At 41.4% G+C, this 23,194-nt stretch overlaps 1 protein-coding gene across 1 annotated transcript in view; it reads right to left on the reverse strand.

Moving 5' to 3' along the window:
* Positions 1-21,596, reverse strand: part of GPR39 (G protein-coupled receptor 39) — a 107,858-nt gene extending 86,262 nt beyond the window's left edge. The window contains exon 1 of the mRNA XM_067549547.1: positions 20,083-21,596. Coding sequence (XP_067405648.1) covers positions 20,083-20,950 — 868 coding nt within the window. The 5' untranslated portion in view covers positions 20,951-21,596. The remainder of the gene's footprint in view (positions 1-20,082) is intronic.
* Positions 21,597-23,194: the final 1,598 nt, after the last annotated feature.

Raw genomic sequence — 23,194 nt, forward strand, 5'->3', positions numbered from 1 at the left:
CCCCATGCCACTTCTCCCCTAGGTCCCTGCCCCTGCGCCACCTCTTCCCTTAAGGCCCCTACGTGGTACTGACTGGACACCTTCAGGTCCCCTTTTCAACCAGACTTTCCAGTCATAAACCAGACACTTCACTAGCAACCCTACTTTCAGAGTGTAGAGTATTTTTTCAAGTGTCCTTTTCACAGCTGCACCGATTACAAAAAGTAACTTTGCCATAAAGTTGTTCAGATGCATAATTTTTTTTCTGGCTCATAATAAGTTAAATTTTCTTGAAGGGCGAACTTTCAAGTGCAACAACTTTTCGATTTTCCCTTAACTCATTTTTAAATAGCGTATGTTCTCCCATTATGGTGCACACAGAACTCAAACATTAATGAAAGTTACACATGTGCTCCAATGGAAGGACAGCCATAATATTCAAACTCCTTGGTGCGCTTGAAATCATGTTAATAGTTTCATTTATATTGGCTAGAGACTCATATCATTTATCATTTTGTCCTTAAATATTTTAATATGCAATTGGGAGTTAATTTAGATATAAAAAGACAATTTTATGTTAAGTATTCAAGAATTTTGGTATCACTAAAAATCTGACTTCATATACAGTTTGACATGGCCTGCTGAGGCAATAACAGGAAAATGGAATTAAAGATTCCAAATACATAAACAGACTCCAGTAAAAAAATGCATCAATACTTTAACCACTGATAAGGATATCTTAAATCATGAAGATCTCTGGAGAGAACTGTAGATATATTTAAAGGGAAATTCTATACAGAGTACCCCAGACCCAACAACTGGCCAAACACCTTAACTTGTAGGCGGGGGGAGAGGAAGAAAAACCATCCATGGTGTCTTAGAGGGCAATTTAAACCAAAGTCTGCTAAACATCTCCTGATAGACAAGCATAATTTAAGAAGGGCAGCACAACTCTGTCAGTAGCACAAATTAGAAAGAAAATGGAGCTAGGAGACAGAAAACTTCAAACAGCCCCCATGAGAGGTGAATTTTCAATCACCAGCTAACATACGGTTACATCATTGAGAAAAAGTTAGATATTTCAAATCTAGGAAATTCCTTTAAACATATAATAGCTATTTAAAGAGCATCAAGTATGGAGCTTAAAAAAAACCCTCAGTTAATTACTAAAAAATTGACAGAAAAAAATAGTTTTTAAATATTGAGGATCAAGACTAATCAAGAGTGGTACTCTTACAGCAAGAAGTACCTTAATCCACAAGTAGTCTCATTGAAGGCAACCTGGCCCCAAACCAGAAAGAATCACAATAAAAATGCAGCAAGTTAACTTATTTAAAATATTCTAATGGAAAAGTTATTGTTCTGTTGTGATGAAGCTATATCAATTTTTCTAAATTTAATGCGTCCTGAATATAGAATACCATTTATGTAAAGCAGGTTTGCAGATACCCGATTTAACACAAGAGCAGTTCTAATTCTTACCTCAAAGTCGAACAATTCCCCATAATTTCTATAGTGTTACTAATTTTTGCCTCTATGCTTGTGTGATAAAACTACTTCTTATAGAACTCTGACAAGGACAATACCATGGACCCAGTATGGTTTCAAGGACATTTAATAATCTCAGAGTAATAAATAAATTCCATGTTCTCTGGATAGGAATCAGAACAATTACTCAGCTTCTTTAAATAAATTTGTGGTACCTAACGTTAATCAGCTTCAGTAACCTCAAAAAAATGGGAGTGAATATAAATTAATTTATATTCATTAAGTAGGGAGCTTTTCTATTTTAAGATACCATAGAGGTTATCATGAGATTATCGTTTCAACTATTAATGTAGAATATCAGTCTTCAGATCAAAAACCATCAACTCTTACTTGAAAACAAAGACTCTCCCCCCACCCCTCAGGTCTTAATTTTCATCAAAAATAGATAAAAGTGATCAGCAAGTACTTTATTAAAAATAAGAAAACCAAGCCAAGTACATTTGCAGCTCAGGGAGACTGGATTTCTCAGGGATGGATAAAAGGATATGGAGCCTATCACATCTAAGTCACCATTTTCAATTATTTCTGACCCGGAATGGCTTGAGAGTCATTACAGTTTAATTGCTGCTCAAATATGCTGAAGAACTAATTCCACTTCCTAGTGGGCATCGTAATAACACATTCACTACAAGTGCCACCTTTGCACCTTACTCCACTCTCCAGACCTGTTTAATTCTTGGTAACTTTATTGAATGAGGCTGCCATTACTAGAGGTGATCCATCAGGGTCAGAGCTGAGTCACCTTTGCTGAACCTGCTTGAGGATTTAAACACAAATTTCCAAATATATGAAGACATGGTGATCTCCTTGTAACAGATAGAAGAATTCCCTGCAATATCATGGACAAACTTTATTGAATTAAGTTTACGTATCATTGTGGGCTGGGGATTGTATGTAATTCCACGGGAGAAGGGGGAAAATAGCCTTCCAAGTACTAAACAGTGGGGGTGTAATTAGGCAAATTCATTCAGGTTGCAACACCTGTGGAGAGTACCACCACCTGGAGGGAAGCTTGCAGTATTGATTCAAGCTAGATTCTCCAAGGATCAGACAGATAGACTTTTGTTACATAGCTTGAGTTAAAACTGACTCAGGATCTTTGTTCTGATCCAGCAAAGACACAGGACATTCTGTCCAAAGGTAGGGCTGCCAATCCTTAGGGAAGGGTTGGAAGGACTGACACCAACCAGGGGCTTTACAGGGGTGATCTCGGATAAGCTTATTAGTATGCATTTAGGTTCTTTTATTGTTCAAAATACATTTTCTCTGTAATGCTTTTCCCTTAAAAAGCAATGTGCTTGCTTATAAATTACCACACAGCTCTTTATAACTGTAGGCAATTATGCAGTTTACAGCCTTTGAGTTGAAAAGCAGTGCAGGCCCATTTAGGAAATCTGATTTTGCTGGGGACTTCAGAGCATAGGCAAGGAGCTGTGCAGCCTGGAAATAATCAGGTAGGAGGGAGAGAGAGATGTCTCCACCCAAGAAAGGTGATGGCTGGGAACCAGAAGCCTAGAGCAGGTGCCTTTGCTGGTTCATAGAGAGGGAAAAGAGGTGCAGTTGCCCTGAACTATGACTCTCTTTTGGATAAATGAATTGGTACTCATGAGGCAAAAATGCAACACTGATCATAATGACCATTTGTGGACAGGTGGTCAAACAGCAGCTGCCTGGTACTTTGTACCTTCACTGCCACCGAAAAGCCCATAGCAAGTAGAGGTATAAATTCTTCTTGTGTAGTGCCTTCAGAGCTTGGTGTGAGAATTACCAATTGAATGTAGTTACTTCCATACCTACAGGGGGTAGATGGGGAAGACTGAGAAGGGAAAATAAAGTAAAAAAGTTGTTTCTTAGAGCTGCGCCATTGACAGCAATTGAGAGCTATATTGCTGAACTAGATGCTTTCTTTGGGCAGGTTAATGAGAAGTAGCCAACAATAGACATTGAAACGGGGATGGTAAGGCAAGTGTAACGTGCTGTCCTTGTACTTCAATAGTTAGGACACTTTAAAGGAAAATGCCAAGAAATGTGTGTATATATATATTTTTTTAAAAGAGGTCACAAATATATGAGACACCCCTTCATTTCTGGAGGTCAAACCCAAACATTCTGGGTACCCTTGAGCTTTAAATGAGACTGCTCTTCAGATTATATTTCAAAACAAAAGTTAATTCTTTTGGAGGGCAACCTGCACATCTTAAATTCATTAGTGACCTGAAGAAATAAACCCTCACCATGAATGCTTTGTGTTCTACCATAAAGGGAGGCAGAAAAGTGAAATAAGTGTTTGACTCAGCTCTAGAAAAATATAGATATTAAAAAACAGATCAGCTCTCCATTATGATGTAACAGAGTGCTCTGTTTTTTATAAAGCTCAGGGAAATGTTTCTGAGATGCAGGAATAAAGGGGTCAGGTTATCTGGTTAACTAGATACCAGAAAATGGAAATGAAAACTGATATTTGAAGGGGAGAGAATGAAATCTGAAGCTCCGATGCAGAGAAGGCATATTTGAACAACAAAAAACACCACACCGAGATTTGTCTGACAATGGGGAGAAAGCGGAGAATATTCGCCCCAACACCAGAGCTCTATTTTGACTCCCATGCCTGTTCCTGTTTTTTCCCATTTGTTGTCCCCCATAATTAGTTTAGTCCCAGGCTCAGTAACTCCTCCCTTTGGGCTGGGAGAGGGGCCCGCTCACATCCCGGAACTTAATAGGACCAGAGCTCTACTCAATGCAGGCTGTGGTTCCATGATTCTGAGGTCTGGCCTCACTGCCACTGAAGAGCTGCCACTAGACACCTCTAACTTGCATCACTGACCTAGGGACCTCAATGGACCTTATGCCTGTGGACGGCTGCATGGTGGAGCTCTGCCATGTCCCAACACATAGCAGAAGGGCAGCAAAATGGATGCACAAGCAGCAAATATCCCTATGCTGTGGAATTTTTGTGCTAGAGAGTGGACTAGTGCCCCTTTTCACTACTTGAGTGGTACACAGAGGCTGTAACAAGGCTTGAGAACCAGGCCCAGTAACTCCCTCCTTCCCCAGGCTGCAACACTGAGAAAACAGTTAAAAGAAGTTATAATTACTTATCTTGGAGATAGACAGCTTTATATTGGAGTGTATTTGTCATAAGTTACCGTGCTCAACACCTTCTAAGGGGGAATTTAAAAAAAGATCTTGGGCCAGATCCTCAGTGGATGTCAGTGGGTATAGCACCAGTAACTTCAGTGTGTGTAACTAGGCAGAGTTCCACAGAGGAGCTAGCGTCTCCTGTTTGCAAACCATGCACAGGTTTTCAAAAGGGTTGCAGTGGAGTGCATTAGCTCCTCTCCTCCCTGCCAGCTAATCTGTAACACAAAGAAGGGTTGACCTTACATGTAACCCAAAAGATGTCTGTGCTATTCAGTCCGAGGAAAAGAGAAGTCAATTTCAGGTTCCCTTGGGTAAGATTTTGTCGCTTGATTAAAGAAAGAACTGAATCTAAGTATACTTACAGTAAAAGTATTTGCCATCTGCATGAGACTGGGAATGGCTGTGTCCTGAGTTAATTAAATCAGGCCTTCTGTGGTTGTTAGAGGGTTACATGTTTGAATTATGCAAATATCAAGTCTCTTCACTGAATAAAATTTCAAAGTGAGAATGCTCTGTGTAAGGAGGCCCAAGCACACTACCTTATTGCCAAAGCTTAATGTGGTTTGACTGAAGGCTAACAAGGGGTTATGGTTTGGTTTTACAGCACGTTGTTCACACTGCGACAGTCTAGAGGGCATCACCTGCCTGTCAGCAAACAAACATCCAATCATTTTAAACTTCACTTCAGTTTGATAAGGTTAAACCAATTCTCTCTCTGAAGAAAGAATTCACAACACAAGCTTTTAAGTACCAGACACTGGGCAAAGGAGACTCACACCTGAGTAGGTCATGGATTAGTACACCCAAATTGGGTTGGGTCACTAGGGAAGCAGAAAATAAAGGAATGCTTCAAGGTGGATCTTGGACCAGTCTACCATTAGTTAGGGGATGCAGACAAATCGAGTAGCGAGCATATCAAAAAGAAAACGGCGCACAGCGTGTCAAACTTGGTGTATCCTTGGTCTTTTGGTAACGTTTCCTACTCTTCTCAGGACACAAAGCTACTTGTATGGGAAGAGGCTCACAGGCAAGGAACCATTTGTGTATTTCAATTAGAAATAGATCTCATGGGTTTCCTAGCTGGACTTCTGAAAACATGAGCTATTTGCCAGCCAGGAAGTGTCATCAGAGAGAGCCTGCTGTACCTTCACTCTTGCTCCAGCATGCCCATGGCCTGATGCAATCACAGAGTGCTCATTGGATGACACATACAAGCCATATCACCTTAATGTTCAACTGCTAGTATAACACACACACAAAAACCCCCAACCACACCCCCCACACTACACAGTCCCTCCCTAGTCAGAGGAAACCACCTCATTGCTGGGTCAGCCTAGAGAACACACAAAATCCCATAATTAAAGAGTGATAATGTTCTCTAGGAAGACTTGGAGTTTAAGTTTTTACACCATACTCATCATAATGGTAACTAGGGGCTTCAAGCCCTTCGCTTCAGTAGCTTTGCAAAACATTAAACTAGTGTCAGATAGAAATTGTCTAGTTTAAGACATCAGATCATGTAGATTAGATTTTCAATAGATAGGGCTGGATTATTCACATTGGTGAGCGTTACGCAAATGAGTTGCCTATAAAAAAGTCAACAGGCCACATTTTCTAAAGGTATTTAGGTACCTAAAGATGCAGAGAGAGGATTTTGAAAATCTTACTAGACACCCATCTGCATTTTTAGGTACCTAAACACATTTGAAAATGTGGCCCAGTGAGACTACTCCTTTGTTCAACTGCTCACCAATGCAAGTAAAGTTTAGTTGTGAAGACCTTTTGATAATATTTCAGAGTCTAAAGCCTAATCTAATCAATTATGATGGCCAACTGCACTTGGCCCTTGACTTCTATTTATCCGTGACAAACGACCACTGATTTAGTTCTTATTTGGCAGAATAGAAGCTACAGTTAACCTTCTTTGATTCAACAGAAAAAACTATCCTAATGCTATTTTAGTATTATGTGGTTTTATGCTCCCATTGTATTCAGTACAGGTTCTGATGTCCTACTCATCATCATGGTATCTGAGCACTTCAATTCTTGCATGCCCAACTTCAGACATTAAGAGTCCAGTTTTCAGAGGAACATTTTCTGAAAGTTGGGTCCTTCAAAAGGTGTCTCAATAGGACATCCAAGAACTGAAGCATTTAAATAAAAAGATAAAAGGAAGTAGTGTCTATCGAGAGCTGGGTGGAAAATGTTTTTTGGTGCTGCAAAAATATTTGCTGAAAGTGAATTTTTTTTCTCTAATCTTTTCTTGAAAAGATTTATGGCTTTATGTTGAAAACGGAAAGATTTTTTTTTTATTTTGACACGAATTTTTCTGGTTTTGGTTTTTTGTTTTTGTTTTTTGTTTTTTTTGGGGGGGGCAGGGAGAGTGGCGGGGGGGGGGGGGGGGGGAAGAGAAACAAAAACCCAACATTAATTGAGGAAAAAAACACATTACTCATGGAACATTCCATTTTGACATTAAAAACATGACTTTTTAGAAAAATGTATTCAAAATACAAATTAATAATAATTGAAAAGTTCCAACCAGCTTTTCACTTCTGAAAATATTCACTACCCCCCCCCCCCCGTTTTTACACCATCCAATGTCTTTGGCTGAGCTACGGTTCAGAGTTTGACCAACACCAATGCCTGGTAACAACATGACATAAGAATTATATCCCACTATCTAACACAGAAGAGTGAAAAGGTGTGTATTAAAGATGCAAAATATATGATACAAATATTTACCTTTTATGGCTGATCAACTAAAACCCTCAGAAAAATTAGTGGGACTCTCGATGCATATATATATATATATATTTACACACACACACACACACACACACACACACACACACACACACACACACCCCCCCCCTAGAAATTAGATGGTTTAAGGTTTTTGTGGGAGGTTTTTAGACTTCCCAGGCTATAATTTAAAGATGAAATAAGCAGAATCCAGTGTAATTTTTTCCCTGTTGTATAGCAAGCAGTTTACCAACTGTTGCAGATACTGTTACTTTTAATTGGCCTCTCAAGTGATGGAAAGCTCTACTTTCAGCATAATTAGACTGCTTTTCCTACACTGGGGATGGGAAAGTGGTACTCAGAAAAAAAAGAATGGTAGATTATAGTCTAAAGGAGGCAAAAGGCCACCAAAGTGTTTAAGAGGTTATTACTTTTTCATTAGAACATGCAAAATGTGATTACACTGCAATAGAGGGCTTAAAATTGTTTCAAGTGAAAAAGAGTATTAAAAGTAATAGAAGCCCACAAATATTTAGCCAGAAAGCTAAATTAATCACGGATTTACACCCTCTGCAATCCCAATGAATTGGTGCAAATCGGCTCAAAATTTGATGATTGTGGAACTATTTATTTTTTTCTTTTTATGCATGCACCAATAGGGCTCATAAGAATTTGGATGTTGTTCTAAAAAGGTATGCTCTAGGAATTCTTTTGGAGAAGTTCTCTGGCCTGCGTTATGCAGGAGTTCATATCACAATGGTCCCTTTTGGTCTTGGAATTTATCAATTTCTAAAGAATGCTTTATCCTTCATTTCCCCTTTCCTGTTTAGTGAAACTCCAGACACAATTGCCCTCCAACTGATACACTAAAGGAAACAGCAGTTACACCAGGTGAAAGAGTACACTACATATGCTGAGGACAAATGTAGCAGTCTGCCCCTTTCTCTGGCCCAGACAAACAGCTCTAGTATATGCCCACGTCTTCCCCTCCATGTTCTAGCACTAACATCAGAGGAAGCTCTCAGTTGGACCAGAGAGATTTCTTTAGTACTCTAATCCTCTATACCTTTGCCCACAAAATACCCCTTGGAATGCCAGCAGCATTAAGAATACTGTTAGCACTGTTAAAACCTCAGCCTCTTATTCCTCCCCTCATAACTGCAAGAAAATAGAGTAACAAGGCTGGCCCATCCTCCTCCTCCTCTCCATCTCCCTGAGGGGCCAGTGCGACTGCTGGTACCTGCACCTTTTCTCTCAGTATGTTCTTTAATAGACAGAAGGAGAGAAAGAGCCCATTTAACACCCTTCTCTGAAGCTTACCCTTGTTTGGGCATTGTGGGTAGACAGAAACTTTCCAACCTACTGCAAGCAGGAAAAGGTGGTCTCAAAGACTTCTTCCAACGAGCTGGTAGTTTAGGGGGCAATACAGAGGTGAAGCTGAGGAGGTTCTATTTTTATTATTAACCGACTGCCTCCAAGTAAAAACCTGATGCACTCAGGTTAAATAACACAGCCTCTAAAATGTTGGAATATACCATGATCCCAGGCATTAGTATTCCACTCTGGCAATGTTTCCTTGCTGTTAACTTGGTGACTAGCTTAGAGGGTACGTACAGATTGCTCCCATATCTCCTCCAGTTTCAACAGATAAGACTTATTTGTGGCACGTTCATAGATGATTCATTAAAGTCTTTACCTGTGAAAATTAAATGCATTATCTATTCCTCTATTGTTTCACATTCCGATTATACCCCATTTCACAAAATTAAATCTTTTGTTTTCTAGCTGATGTTAAGACCATTATCTTTAAACAATAATTGCTGGTCTGTGAATTTTAATGAAAGAGCTTCAATATCTGCAAATGTATTAGTAATTTGGAGCTTTCAATTTGATCCTACATAACTCCTTGATTTTCTAAAGGCATAGATATTAGAAACTCAGAACAAAAACTGTACAGCAACAACCAGCAGGTTAAATGTTATTTTCTTCTTCTTCTATTATATCAAGTGGATTCCTGGATCTGCAATTTTACTGGGTAGCTAATGCAGTTCCAGAACTAGTCAGGAGAAATTTCAAAACAATATCCTCCACTGCAGACCACCAGTTAAGATTTCAATTTGTAACTGTGCCACAGCCAGGTCCTTCTAGGCAAAAAAAAGTTATAACATGTCCCCTCAGACTTTCCTCAACTGTAACCCAAGTTATTTACACTGCTAGACTTCATCTGTATGGTTACAAAGAGAGAAAGATCATCTTTCTGATCCTTTATATATTAGATGCAAGAGTAACATATCAAGGTCAACTGACTATTCGACTAAACCTACCTGTTGAGAATCTCGTACTTAACCATTTACAATAGGTTTAGCACTATTTCTGAATACAAACAAAACCCAAAATCCAACACATACACGCACTCTCTCTCTCTCTATGAGCCATCTTATTTCCTCCCCCCAATATTGGGTTTTAGAAGGATTTCTCTGGCCCCATGTTTGACACTCTCCCCCCTCACCTTTTTTTTATTATTAAAAACCATTCTTATTCCTTTTGTCCATAGGAATTTTTAAAGGTGTGTGTGTGTAGGAGGGGGGTATTTTAATTATGCTGTACTTATTGGGGGCTTTTACACACACACACACACACACACACACAGACACACACACACACACACAAAAATAACATTCTTACTCCCACACACTTATGTGCACTTGTTAGCTATAAAAGGAAAGATTACTTAGAATATAGACCAGATTCATGAACAATTAAATATACCCCAAAACCAAGCTGTATGAAGTAGCATGAAACAGTTTAAAGGCTACCTCGTGAACACGGAGACATCTCAGACAATGTTGACGGAGACATCTCACACATTTCTGAACATCCTAACAATCATCTCCCAGGCACAACTGCTTGGCTCTATGTTGGGAATAAAATTCCCTACTGGTGCTGTCCTAGCACACTTTATTCTACTTTTTCTAGAGAGTTTTAAGAGGCAGTTTCTGCCCAGATCTTTCAATCACCCTCCCCACCTCTAATCTCCAACTGAAAACTGTCAGACAGACACAAGAGGTATTTGACAATTGCATTCCAGATTACCAGTGTGTCACTGTGGGGTGGCTAACTTTTCCCCAGTATATGGTTAGGATTCCAAAGTTTTTCCCCATTTGTATGTTATTACCACAGATCTATCTTGCTCTACACTAAATACAAGATTACTAAATCCCTATTTGTTCAGGTCTGGGCAATATAATTATTACATCTAACACCACAACAAAAGGAGGTTCAAATAAAAAGGTATAAATCTTCTCTTTTGGCTAGTGCTGCTCCCAGCACTGCACTGCTGGAGATAGTTTTGGTTTTCTGTTGAATCCTGTCCTCCCCCTGCACTACTCTGCCCCCCCCTTTTTTTAAAAAAAAAAAAAAAAAAAAAGAAGGTTTTGACCACTCATAGCCAGTAAACATACCTAGATATATTTAGGGTTGACATATTCAGTGCTGCTATTTCCATGCTCTCCCCAAGCTAAATTCAACTCTGGGAAACTACATTCTATCCAACAAGAGTTCACGTTGTAGGTTTGCTTGGAAACGTTAAATCACTTCCCATTATTAATGTGGTGCTCTGATGACACAGAACGGATGACAAACTCCAACCCCCAGGTAGCTGTATTTCAATGGAGGGTGATGAATGGTTCTTTTAATGTTTTATCTAAAGACTTTCACCTAAAAGTATCACAGTGTCTCTCAGGAACGGTTTAGGAGTCAGTCACCCTCCACTGAAATGTAGCTACCTCTGCGGTGAAATCCAACTTCTGCGTGACAGTACATGGCAGTGCTACAGAACTATTTGGGACAGAAGTGAAGGAAACCTTATCCATCGGACACAGGGGGGAGTTTTCAATAATCAGAACAAAATTACCTAGATTTGGAAAGGGCCCCCGAATTAACACCTCCTACTCTCGTGGAACGAAGGAAGACATTTTTAGGGACAACAAGCAGGCAAGACCTTTGCGTTTATGTCTTATTCAGAAGACAACACCAACCTAATATAGTGCTAGGGCATTGACTCAATACTGACTCAGAGTGGATGCCGCTAGCACAATTTCCTGGATTAGCTAGGTGTGCCTTTAAATTCTCCAGCCAAACACTAACCCAGCTGCCTCTGCTAAATTTATGAGACACGACAATATCCAACCACAAGGTGGTATTGATGCATATAGTTCATTGACTTGTGTAATCAGAGTCCCTCTCCAAAGATGGTCCTATCCAGAAATATATGGTTGGGGGAACTGTATAACATGCATAGATAAAAATAACAACCAGACTACAACATACGCATCTCCAGACATACATCCAATAAAGTCTATGGAGAACTTGAGTGGAATGATTAAAGATATGAACCAAAGGGAGTCAGTGAATCCGGGTTTAAGTACATGGAGTGGAGTTAGAGTCTTTTGGAAACTAATCAGCCAAGTTGTTCTTTCAATTTTTGTTCAGTCCCCAAGCTGTACCTTTTCCTGTAAGGAAAAGAAGCAGACAATTTCCAGCCTATGAAGAAATGTCTAGTTTTGCTGTACCAAAGTCCTACCATTGTCAAGTTTTGCAGCACTCAAGTCATCTCTAAATGACAACCACATATTTTTAGCAGAGTACTTGAAGTAATCTGTTCTCCTGAAAATCCATTTGCCGAGTGCCTTACAAAATATATTTCCTTGGTGATCTTTTGAAAGGCTATTTCTATACACGATACCTTTATTTTGAGCTACACGTTAGTCTGCCAACATTGGATTGTTTGGGGGGAAAGGGGGGCCAAATGACCAGGGGGGAGGGAATCAGATGCCCCTTTCCAGTTTTTAGGGGGTTTTTTTATTATTATTTCTGATGTAAAGAAAAGTGCAAGCATTGGTCACTCTCATTATATTTAGCTTTAAATTGACTACTTGGGTCAGCTTGCATGCCTGTCTATTAAAAACTGGCATTTTGTAGAATTAAAATATTAAACATTGCCAGGCTAATGAGTAGTGAATATGGGCAGCAGTATTTTTTTGATTATTCTAAATAGCATAGTGGGGCTAGGTATAGTGGAACAGTCAGTACTAAGTGGTGACAAAATAAGGATCAGAGAGGCCATGCTTTCCAGGGGGTAGGACACTGGTGTGAGATTCAGGAAACTCGTATTCAATTAAATTCCTGGCTCTACCACTGACTTGGGTGACCTTTGTAAATTGCGTCAGCTCTCAGGGCCTGTTTCCTCTCCCACTCATTTCCCTGTCTTGTCTATGTGTATTATAAGCTTTTTGGGGAAAAGGACTGTCTCTTCCTCTACAGCATATAGCACAATCTTGGTCTGCGCCTCTGATCTTATTAATATTACAATAGCACCCAAAGTGAAATCTACCTGGTGGCAGACCCTAAGTAAAAGGTACATTGTAACCTCCTGGGGGGAGATACCTCTCCATATTTGTCTAATGCACTTAGTAATTCAACACTATGCCAAATTAACCCTAACACCACCACCATGTTGTAACGGCTTTTAATGAAGAAGCTACACAAAAAGTTCCTATTCCTGCTTATTAATGCATCAGGGGGATATTTGCCACTATAGTTCTTCTGCAACAGCAGGAAGAGAGCTGAGCTGTTGGCATGCCAGAGGCACTGTATCCCATGTGGACTGCAGAAGAGGCTCTGTTGGGATGGGAGAGGGGTAGGGTCAGTAGATCTGAGTTTATTCAAATACATTTACAGTCAGGAGAGAGTGCGCTCTGCAGCCCCTACTCCAACCAAAGACTGGGAGCAGCAGCTGCTAAGGGCGTGTCAACGCTGCAGGTAGACACCTGCTGCTGGCCCATGCGAGCTGACTGTGGCTCAGTCTTCAGTCTGTTTAATTGCAGTGTAGATGCTCTGGCTTGGGCTGCAGCCTGAGCTCTGGGACCCTCCGACCTCGGGCTCCAGCCAGAGCCTGAACATCTACACTGCAATTAAAAACAGCCCGAACCCTGAGAGACTACATAGCTGCTTCACGCAGGGGATACAGATGTCTCAGCAGCTGGCCCATCACTTCGATACTCCTTTCCATAGTTAGGAGGAGGTTAGGATGACCACAGAGCTCAACATTTTCAGGACAGGGAAAGATAGCGTCTATACTGAGAAGTGTACAATAAATGCCAGGCAAGTCCAAGCAGGGAAAAGAAACCACCCGTGGCAACTTTTATCCATCTAGCTAAGCACTGAAGGACTGAGCATTATAGGGAATCTTGCACTGCTGTTGCCTAGGGTTATCCTCCATGTTGTCAGGTTCCATCAGTGCAGCATTTTTCATAGCCAATTGTTGCATTTTTCAGACCTGTGCCTAACTTCTGCTGCTGTAGATGAAGCAAGAAGTTTAAACATAAAACATTGCCCCAGCATGAATCATGCAAAATGACTTACGGACAGGCAATATTAAAAATCTAGAAATATTTGCCTTAACCTAACACCAGGACTGAGGTAACCGTCCAATAGAGATACGCTTTATATTGATGTTTGCAATGAACAAGGAAGCACTAATCAATTATGAGTCATTTAAGCAAAGCCCACACAATATCAAATCAAATTCTACTTGCTTTACTCACAAAAGTAGTCCCATATGAAAGGAACAGCACTGTGCTACTTAGATGGGCATTACAAATAACAGTTACATGTCCTCCAATACATTAGGGCAACTTTGCATTCCTCCACTGGTGTAAAGCTACCGTAAATCCAGCTTGCCCAGACACCGAAGGATTCCCACCAGCACTACTGGCCCAGAATTGCTGTTCTGGCTCCCACACCACAATCCTTCAGGCCCCCAGCATAAGTTTGGATCTGGAGGAAGAGGGGTGGGGCCAGATATCCCTGCACCCCAGCAATTTCCAAATGCCAGAGCAGCCCCTTTGGACCTCAGCAGACGGAGGCCTGGGATCTAGACTAGCCCAGCTAGAGACTAGACCAGCACCACAAGAACTGGAGAGGGCAAGAGTGGTTTAAATCCACCTTTATACCATCCACCCCCAGAGCTGCATCAAGTGTTTCTCAGTCACAGGCCAGAATCTGGTCCATTACAGGAGTATGTTATAGACCAGGGGTTCCCAACCTTTTTGGCTCGAGGGCCACAAATATCATTTTTAAAACCCTGAAGGGCCACCAGTCTATCAACTCATAAAAAAAATTATTGATGTATAACACCATTAAGGACTGCAAATCACTACGTATTTAAAGGAAACATTTTGATGCTACTGTGCTCATTTTTACATTCACTATTTTACACCTACAAATTACTCTCAGTAGGTCACACTCTCGCAGACAAAGCACTAGTATAGATGAGTGACTGTCACTACACACTGAAGCGCCTGGCAGGTAAGTCACGATGGGTGGCCTGCTAAGTGCAGGCCAAACTGGAAGGCACTGATTTCTAGAGTCCTGCCCCTCTCCTGAAACATGGTGGGTCCTGGCTGCTCCGCCGGCAGCCTGTGCTCCCCACTGCAGCCAGGCAGAAGGCTGTCTCCTCGTTGATCTCCTGTCCCCCCTGGCTGCAGCAGGGAAACCACACGCGTCCTGTAGCCCCGTGTGCTCCACCAGGGTACCTAGGCAGTGGCTCTCATCTACAGCCAGGGGGACAGGAGATCAGAGCTCCCCTCCCTCTGCTTCCAGCAGGGACCCCAGCTCCTAGAGAACCAGGCAGAGTGCTTTGCCATGCTCTCTGCTGGAGCCAGTGTATGGGAGCGCTGATCTCCCGTCCCCCTGGGTACAGCAAGGAGCTTGCACCCGTCTTGTAGCCCCACAGCAACACGCGCTGCCTGGGTCCTTAGGCAGCAGCTCCCTTCTGCAGCCAGCAGGAGGGGAGCCACGGGCCACTTTGAAAGACCCCGTAGGCCCCTGGGCCACAGGTTGGGAACCACTGTTATAGACTATCAGCCTGGAAATCAGGCAAGCATCTCGACCAGATGAGCCAAATTTCTGCTGTCAGTTATGGGTAACAGACAGATTTGGTTCCGTACATATTTCAGTAGCATTTACCTCTGTATTCTCCCTCACACACACACACGCCCTCTCTAGGCTATGTCCATTCCCATCTGCCTCTTGATTCCTTCCTGCAAACTACCTACTAGATTCTGAAGTGATACAGTAAATCTTCTCTCACTGTCAGTATTCCCAAGCATGGCACGATAACCTGGCACTTTAAAAAGCATCCATTTCTACTTCTGTGTTTTTCTTAGGTGCTTTTCATCTATGGTAGATTTATGGATTTCTGTTTTGAAGAAGTTATCACTTAACCACTAGAGAAAGAAAATGCTAGATTGTATTTCATTTAACAGATGGGTCAAATTAAAATAAAACTTGCTCATTTCCAGCATACGTCACATTAAATGTGAAATGTAAATGACAGCATACAGCAAGATGTTTTTGAACATCTAACAGCAATAAACACCAAAGAGGACTGCTAAATCAATATATTTAAATTCAGCGATTTGTAAACTATTTACACGTTTGTTTCTTCTGAGTTAAAATTGCCCTCAAGCATAATTCTTATGAAATTCACAAATTAAATTGCATTCTATTATTCTCTTGGATGCAGGTCATGATTTTTTCCTCTTCAGTTCATTAATTTATTTCCTAGCCCAAGTTAATTAGCGAGACTCGTATTTTTAAGAGCCATTTGAAATACGTTGTAGAAATCATTTCAGGAAATTCATGAAAGCATTTTCCAACATCCCCAGAAAGCTGGTCGCACACAGAAAGTCTTAGATATTAATATTAAGGGAATTTGCCACTTAGTGCCAGCCAATTGCTTTCATTTAGCTTTTTAGCCCTGATCCATTTCCAACTGTACAGGCAGAGAAAAGTTCAGAAATGGAGGTTGGGGTTGTAAGGCTGGCAAACCAGATGCCAGCTCTTACCAAGGCTTTAGGCATCAACCAAGCACTGACAAATTCATTGCTGGAAACCAGTCTGTGTCACCTGTGTATCAGTATGGTTAAGATAGGTATTGGATTTATAAAAGCCATGGACTTTATGAAACATTTATAAATGAGATTAATGCTTGCAGCAGCTTACAATATCTTTATCACCTGGGATAAGGCAATTTTAAAGAGGTTTTTTTTTGTTTGTTTGTTTTTTATAAACAGTTATAAAGCAAAGTTTGCTTTTTTGAAACTGTAACTCTGTCAGGAGAGAATGTCTCCGGTTCATCAAGGCTATCAAAACTAAATGGGCCATTGTGAAGCATTACAATACAAAAAGACTTTGTTAATTGCTCCTTCACACCCATGAAGAGGCTACTCCCTGAAAGGGTTCATCCCACCAGTTTGAATTCTGGAAGAAAGAAATAAAAATAGCTGACAAGAAAGATTTTCCATCTCTTTTGCTGTTGACTCTCACAGGGCTGGAGCTATGAAACAGAAGCAGAGACCCCCAGGGTCCACATGGCTTAGCCCTAATACACATTCAGTGCTGACAGATTACTACAACTCTGTCACCTTTTGGCATCATAGACTAACTCATTTGTGTATATGTTTGTCTGCTTTAACCTATAATAAAACTAAATTTCTTTTCTTACTTAAAAAAATCCTTAAATTAGTTTTCTATAGGATTGGCTACAAGCGTCGCCTCTGGTGTGAGATCAGAGATATAAATTGACATGGGTGAGTAACTGGTCTCTTGGGACTGGGAGCAACCTGAATATTTTGTTCTCTTAGGGGCTTGTCTACACTTACCTCGGAGATTCGGCGGCAGTCGACCAGAGTTACGCAAACTACGCAAAAAACGTGCATAACTCCCGTTGACTTCTGTGCTTCTGTTCTGCGCTCTGTCTTCAATGCCACGGCACCGACAGGAACCGTGTTCCCGTCGACGCAGCACTATGCCACTTGAGGAGGCAGTCTTAATAGGTCAATTTCTGAATCAACTGAGCGGGTCTTCACTGACCACTCAGTTGATCCAGATAAGTCCATCTGACGGCAGCGAATTTGCCGCCCTCAGCGTAGGCATAGCCTTAGTCATGGTTAGTTGGTATACAACAAAGTTCCGCTTGCCTCAGTGGCAAAATAGACTGGAGTGCCCAAGGGAACTGTCTGTGACTCCATGGTAAGGCTGTTATAGTGCTTTAGGAGTTCACACTTGTTACTGGGTTGGTGAAATCTAATTATGGAACACACAACCAGTTTGGGGCATCTACAGGTCTTCTTGACAGTCTGCCCTGACATTGGCACTCCAGATCATAAAACACTCCAAACAGTGTGACAGTGGATAAATGGGAAGCAAAGCCACAGTGATTTAGTTTCACCTCTGCACCCTCGTAGAGCTCATTGCAGTATTGGGGCCTTATACTGGACTTGAATGTAGTTGTGGACAATTTGTGAGGGAAGCAAGTTACACAGATATCTGAAAGATCCCACTGCAGCAGAGACCTTAAATAGCAATGCCTTCTCTCCCTTTCTCTGTGCAATGTGCTATAGTGCATTAGTCATAGCCTTCCATCCCAGAAGGCAGCTACATTTCAGTGGCGCTGTAGCTGTTTTAATCACATCTACATAGGGATTGCTTTCATTTTTAAGGATTCAAAAATGGTTTTCATTATCAATGGAGAACTACAGTAACCAGAGTGTTTCTTCTTAAAAAAAATGCACTTTAGACACAAAGGACCAGACAAGTGACACAATAAAGAATGGGGCTGAAGCGTCACGTCTCACATTTGAATCCTGTGGAACACTATGCATGTATTTGGTCACACCTATTGTCCAACACTTTTAATCTGGTGACTGAAACATAACCAGGAGTAAGGTTAAATATTGTCTACATGGTAGATTTTATCTGGGTCAGCAATTCTGATACAGACATAATGTATAAGGAGCCAGAGAAAAACCGGGTCTCATTTCACTGTAGCTATAATTCCTGGTTATCTATTTCTTTCCCTCTATTCCATAGGCCTCTAGAAAAGGCTTGGTGGATTGCAGATAACAGCAAGAACATGACTAGCTAGAAAAATATGGGACAGTCAGTGTTAATCTCTGCAAGGTTTTCTAAGTGAAGCATCCTATTTGTATCTGCCCCTCCCCAGGGTATCAAGCAGAACAACATACTGCACTGAAATCCTAGCTAGTCTGTGCATGCATCTACTAGCTTGTCCATTTCCTGTAGCCACTATTGTATTAAGCAAGCCAGCAAAACAAGCATTTGCTGTAATTCAAACAGGACATGATTAAGAGCACCTCTTAGACCCTCAAGAGGAGGCAGAGACTACATGGATCTCCGCCTGGAAAGGTTCCGAGTTGGTGAAATGACAACTTGATTAGTTTTAGTCTGACAAATGTGGCGAGAGAGATCTGAATCAGACATAATTCCAACGTTATGGGCTTTCAAATAAGACCAGAGGAAAAAAAAAAAAAAAAAAAAACAAACAAACAAGGGCAACAACCACCTGTGAGACCAAATCAACTCTCTAGCCCAGTTTCAGTCAGTCAATCTACATTCAATTTAAATACAGCAACAATTGACAAAGTTCAGCACAGGACACTTGCCAGGTTGCATTCTGAATAGAAGGACATGCACCAGAATTGGGCTAAGATTTAGTTCTTGTGAGACAACAAATTTTTGCGACAGCTACATATTCAGGATTTTAAGAAAAAATGCTAACAGGAACAGTTTAAAACCAAGTCAGTATCCCTCTACCCCGCCTAGCAGGCCAGCATTGACACTCAGCACTGGCTTTATGTATTCTGCTGCCCTAGGCAAAATAAAAAAGTGTCCCCTGCGCCCCTCCCCTCTGCAAGAGGAAAAATTTGAGGATTTGCAGCAGTGCAGGGGCTGTCATTCTTGTCAATTTCACCGCTCCAGAGACAAGCAAGCCAGGGTCAGCTGGCACTGGGAGGGGACGGGGTGGCTGCTGCCCACTGCCAGAGGGGACATGGGTGGCTGCTGCCCACTTCCCGGGACTCTGGCAGCTGCGGTCGGGCATCAAGACCGGGCAGGCGGCAGGAGGTACAGCCCAGCAGCCGCCCTTTATGTTGTGCCACACTAGGCAATTGCCTACTTCACCTATGACTAAGGCCAGGCCTATTGACACTTTATACCACAGTGAGACCAGCTTCACTTGTTCACAGGAAGAGAAACACAAAGTGGAACTAAGCAGCATAAACAACAAAAAGTAAATTAGATTTTACTTTGCGACCTCCCTCCCCATTGTTTTAATGCGCTAGAATGTTAATAAAGACACAGCCAACAGAATCAGGCTTTTTAAAATATATCATTTAAAATTTAAAGAAAGTCTCTTTAAAAAAAGAATAAAAAGGGGAAAGCTGGAAGGAAACAAATCAAACAAAAACATGGCTTTGACCTTTGTGTAGAAAGCAAAGGGATGCAAATAGAATGAGAAACACTTTCTTTGGACGTGCCCCTCAGCAGAGATGCACTATTTATTTTACAACCCTACATTCCACATCAGCTTGGTGTCCCCTAACTTCAAACTGAAGAAAGAAGAACTACAAAAGTGAGGAAATAGAGAGAGTGATTTATTTACCTGTAGGAATAATTTTCTTAAATTTGGGGCCTCCCTCATTTCAGACCTGTGCCACACGCTGCCATGCACAGTTGGGTCATGGCAGGGGGAGAGAGTTACCTCTAAGTTTCTTCCCAACCCCTACAAATAAAACATGCTCTTACCTAGGAAGATGGTGGTCTGTTTTCTGGAGCTCTTGCCCTCCATGCTCTCATTTTTCCTTAGATACTGCTCCTGGTGAGCTCGTGCCCCCTTCACCGCCACGGTCCCTTTCTTGAGGACCATCAGGGTTTTCATCATGCTGCGGCACATGAAGGCCACAGATATCAGCACCACGATGTACACAATGAAGGCACTGAAGATGCTGGACTGGAAGACAGTCCACTTGGAAGAAAGATTTGTGCATATAGTGATATTGTGCTTCAGGTTAGGCCAGTGGTGTCTGGAGGTAGGCGTGATACACTTTGTCACTGCTTGGTGACCCTGGACAGCTTCTAGGGGGTATTCAGTGCCCATTGCAAAGAGCAGGGGCAGGGCCACCAGGATGGAGATGACCCAAACAAACGCAATGAGTATCTTCACCTTATGAGGTCCAGAGACAGCCTTGAACTTGAAAGGGTGGCAGATGGCAACGTACCTCTCAAAGCTGAGGGTGGCCACATGCAGTATGGTGGCATAGCTGCAGGCCTCGAAGAGGAAGCAATACAGCTTGCAGGCCACATTGCCATTAGGGGTGGAGAAGGGGCTCCAGATAATGCTGAAGAACTCCACAGGCATCCCCAGCAGGATGACTAGCAAGTCAGAACAAGCCAAGCTCACCATATGGTCTGTGACCTCTTTCTGCAGATAGCCTTTCCTCTGCAGCACTCTGGTGGTCTGGATGGTGATGCTGTTGCCCAGGATCCCCGCCACGAAAATAAAGAAGTAGATGAAAGCAAGAGTGATCTTGATCCACAAGGCAACCTCAAACTCTGAGACATGACTGTGATCAATCACCTGAGAGCAGTTTGACTGGCCACTTTGCTGAGCCATGAGCAAGTTCAGGGGAAAGACTCTGCCTCCCCACTCCCTCCAATGTTTAAAGCAAAGCAGTAAACAGATCCTTTTTCCTCCCTTCACGTTCACAAACTGGAACTAGCAGGCTGCAGGGAAAGGGACTCTACAAGCCACACCTGAATCAAGGCTGATTCGTTAGTTACTGAAGCTGTGTCAATAATCCAGCACAGGCGTGGTAGGAAGGAGATAGGGGAGCTCTCAGCATGCATTCACCTTTTCTTATGACAAATAAAGCATTTCTTTTCAGTGTTCCTTCTCTCTGTTCCACTCAAATCAGTTCTGTTTCCTCCAACATGCCAGGCTATGAACTGCAGCTCTGTACCTCTTCCCTTCACTACAGCAAGCTTTGAGGATGAGATAAGGTTTTATGCAGCTGCTCTCGTTTAACATTAACCTGTGGCTGAGGCGGAGCCAGGATATGGTCACTGACCAGCAGTAAAGTGATTAGGCAAAAAATGCAACAGCCTTTCAAGACAAGCAGCCTCCTCTTCCTGAAATCAGATCCCTGCTGTTGTAAGAGGCCTTTACCCTGAACCTGCTAGCTAGGTGACAAACAAAGGTGGGGTCGGTGTGGGAGGCAGACACTGGAAAGAAGATTCATTCACTAGCGTCACTCTCATTGGGATTTAGGCTTTTGCTCTACGCTGACTTTATCCTCCTTTGTTGCTCTGTTTTATATTCCCTTTAATCAGCATGTTCCTCATGGATGATTGTGATGCAGTACAGCAAAATAAAGTGGGCTTACACCTTCAGTTCAGGTATAACTTGATTGATTTCAATGGAGACAAGCTGATTTACATTAACTGAGGAGCTAATCCAATATTTTGGTTGCAGCCCTATATAAACAAATAGTTTTCTCTAAAGTAAATAAATAAATTACTGGTGATGAGCTGATAGGTTTTTAAAATACATATTTAGAATGTAAAGGGTGTTCTAGGAGGTTTTAAAGTAAGTCAAACTCAGGGCATAAAAAGATTAATAGTATCTCTTTACCTTTCCATTTTCTCCTGCTATATAATAAAAATAATACAGATAGCTATCCTATTCATGGCTCAGTCCTTCCAATAATCATGATTGGCAAGGATTAGACTGTATTTCCTTCTCCCCTGCCTCACCCCAGAGGGTCTGAATTTAATTCACTCTTTAGTTTTAGTTTCACACCAGGACACTAAAGGCTCCTGTGATAATCCCTGGACACATTTGTTTAGGGGACTATATGGGTTCGGAGAACTTCCCATTACAATGCAAGTTGCTTCTCTCAAAATGACAGGATAACTTTAGCAGCTGTAATCATGCAAGGTCCTGTGTGATGAGCTGTTCTAACATTAAATCCAAGAAAAGTGGGTTCAAACAGTAATTTTTATTAACTAGACAATTTCAGGTCACGTTTTATCTCAAGATAAAAGAGGAGCGTTAGAAAAATATTATTAAGCAGCCTCCTCACATTCAGTGGTTATCTCTACACCTAGACAGTCCAAGTACATAATGAACAAAGGATACCAATAACTTGATAATCAGCACCTCTTTCACTGGATATTTTGCAGTCCTGTTTCAGAGAAACCAACTCAAACCTTGTACAACTTCAAGCCCTGTAGCCCCAGTCATCTTTCCTTATGTTTGATAATTCAAATTTGTTCTGCTCAGACAAGCTTTCTATTATTACCCAATTTCTTTCACTTAATTTTACTTTATAAAAGTGTGAACAAAGATTACATATGCATGACTGAATCATAGAAATGAAGCTAATTAAAATTTGCTGCTTACCATCAAAGGGAGAAAAGTGAGAGAGAGGGGGTCCAATAGGATTAGATCTCCCCCTTTTTCCACACCAATTATAAAATGCATATGCAATTTTGCAGTTTTCAATATTATCTTTAGAATATGCACAATGTTTATTAACTCTCTTTATTAGGGACGTGGTACCACAAAGGGAATAGGAATGGAAAGAGAATATTTCAGTGCCCATAAACTGAGACCATAAAAAAATGGTACATAGGAACTGCCATATTAGATCAGAACAATGGTCCATCTAGTCCAACATCCTCTCAGGAAGTTCTGAAATCCCCATCACGGATAATTATGCAATAATATACTTATAAGGGAAGATTCTTCCTAATTACACATAGTTAATGGTTGGCTGCAGTATGAAGGTTGATAGCTCTCATATAATTTTATTCCAAATAGTGTAGCAGCAAATTATATACTTATTATTCGTATGAA

The sequence above is a fragment of the Emydura macquarii genome, unplaced genomic scaffold (genome assembly GCF_026122565.2).
Source record: "Emydura macquarii macquarii isolate MOO-44397 ecotype Brisbane River unplaced genomic scaffold, CSIRO-AGI_Emac_v2 contig_1253, whole genome shotgun sequence".
Taxonomy (NCBI): Eukaryota; Metazoa; Chordata; order Testudines; family Chelidae; genus Emydura; species Emydura macquarii.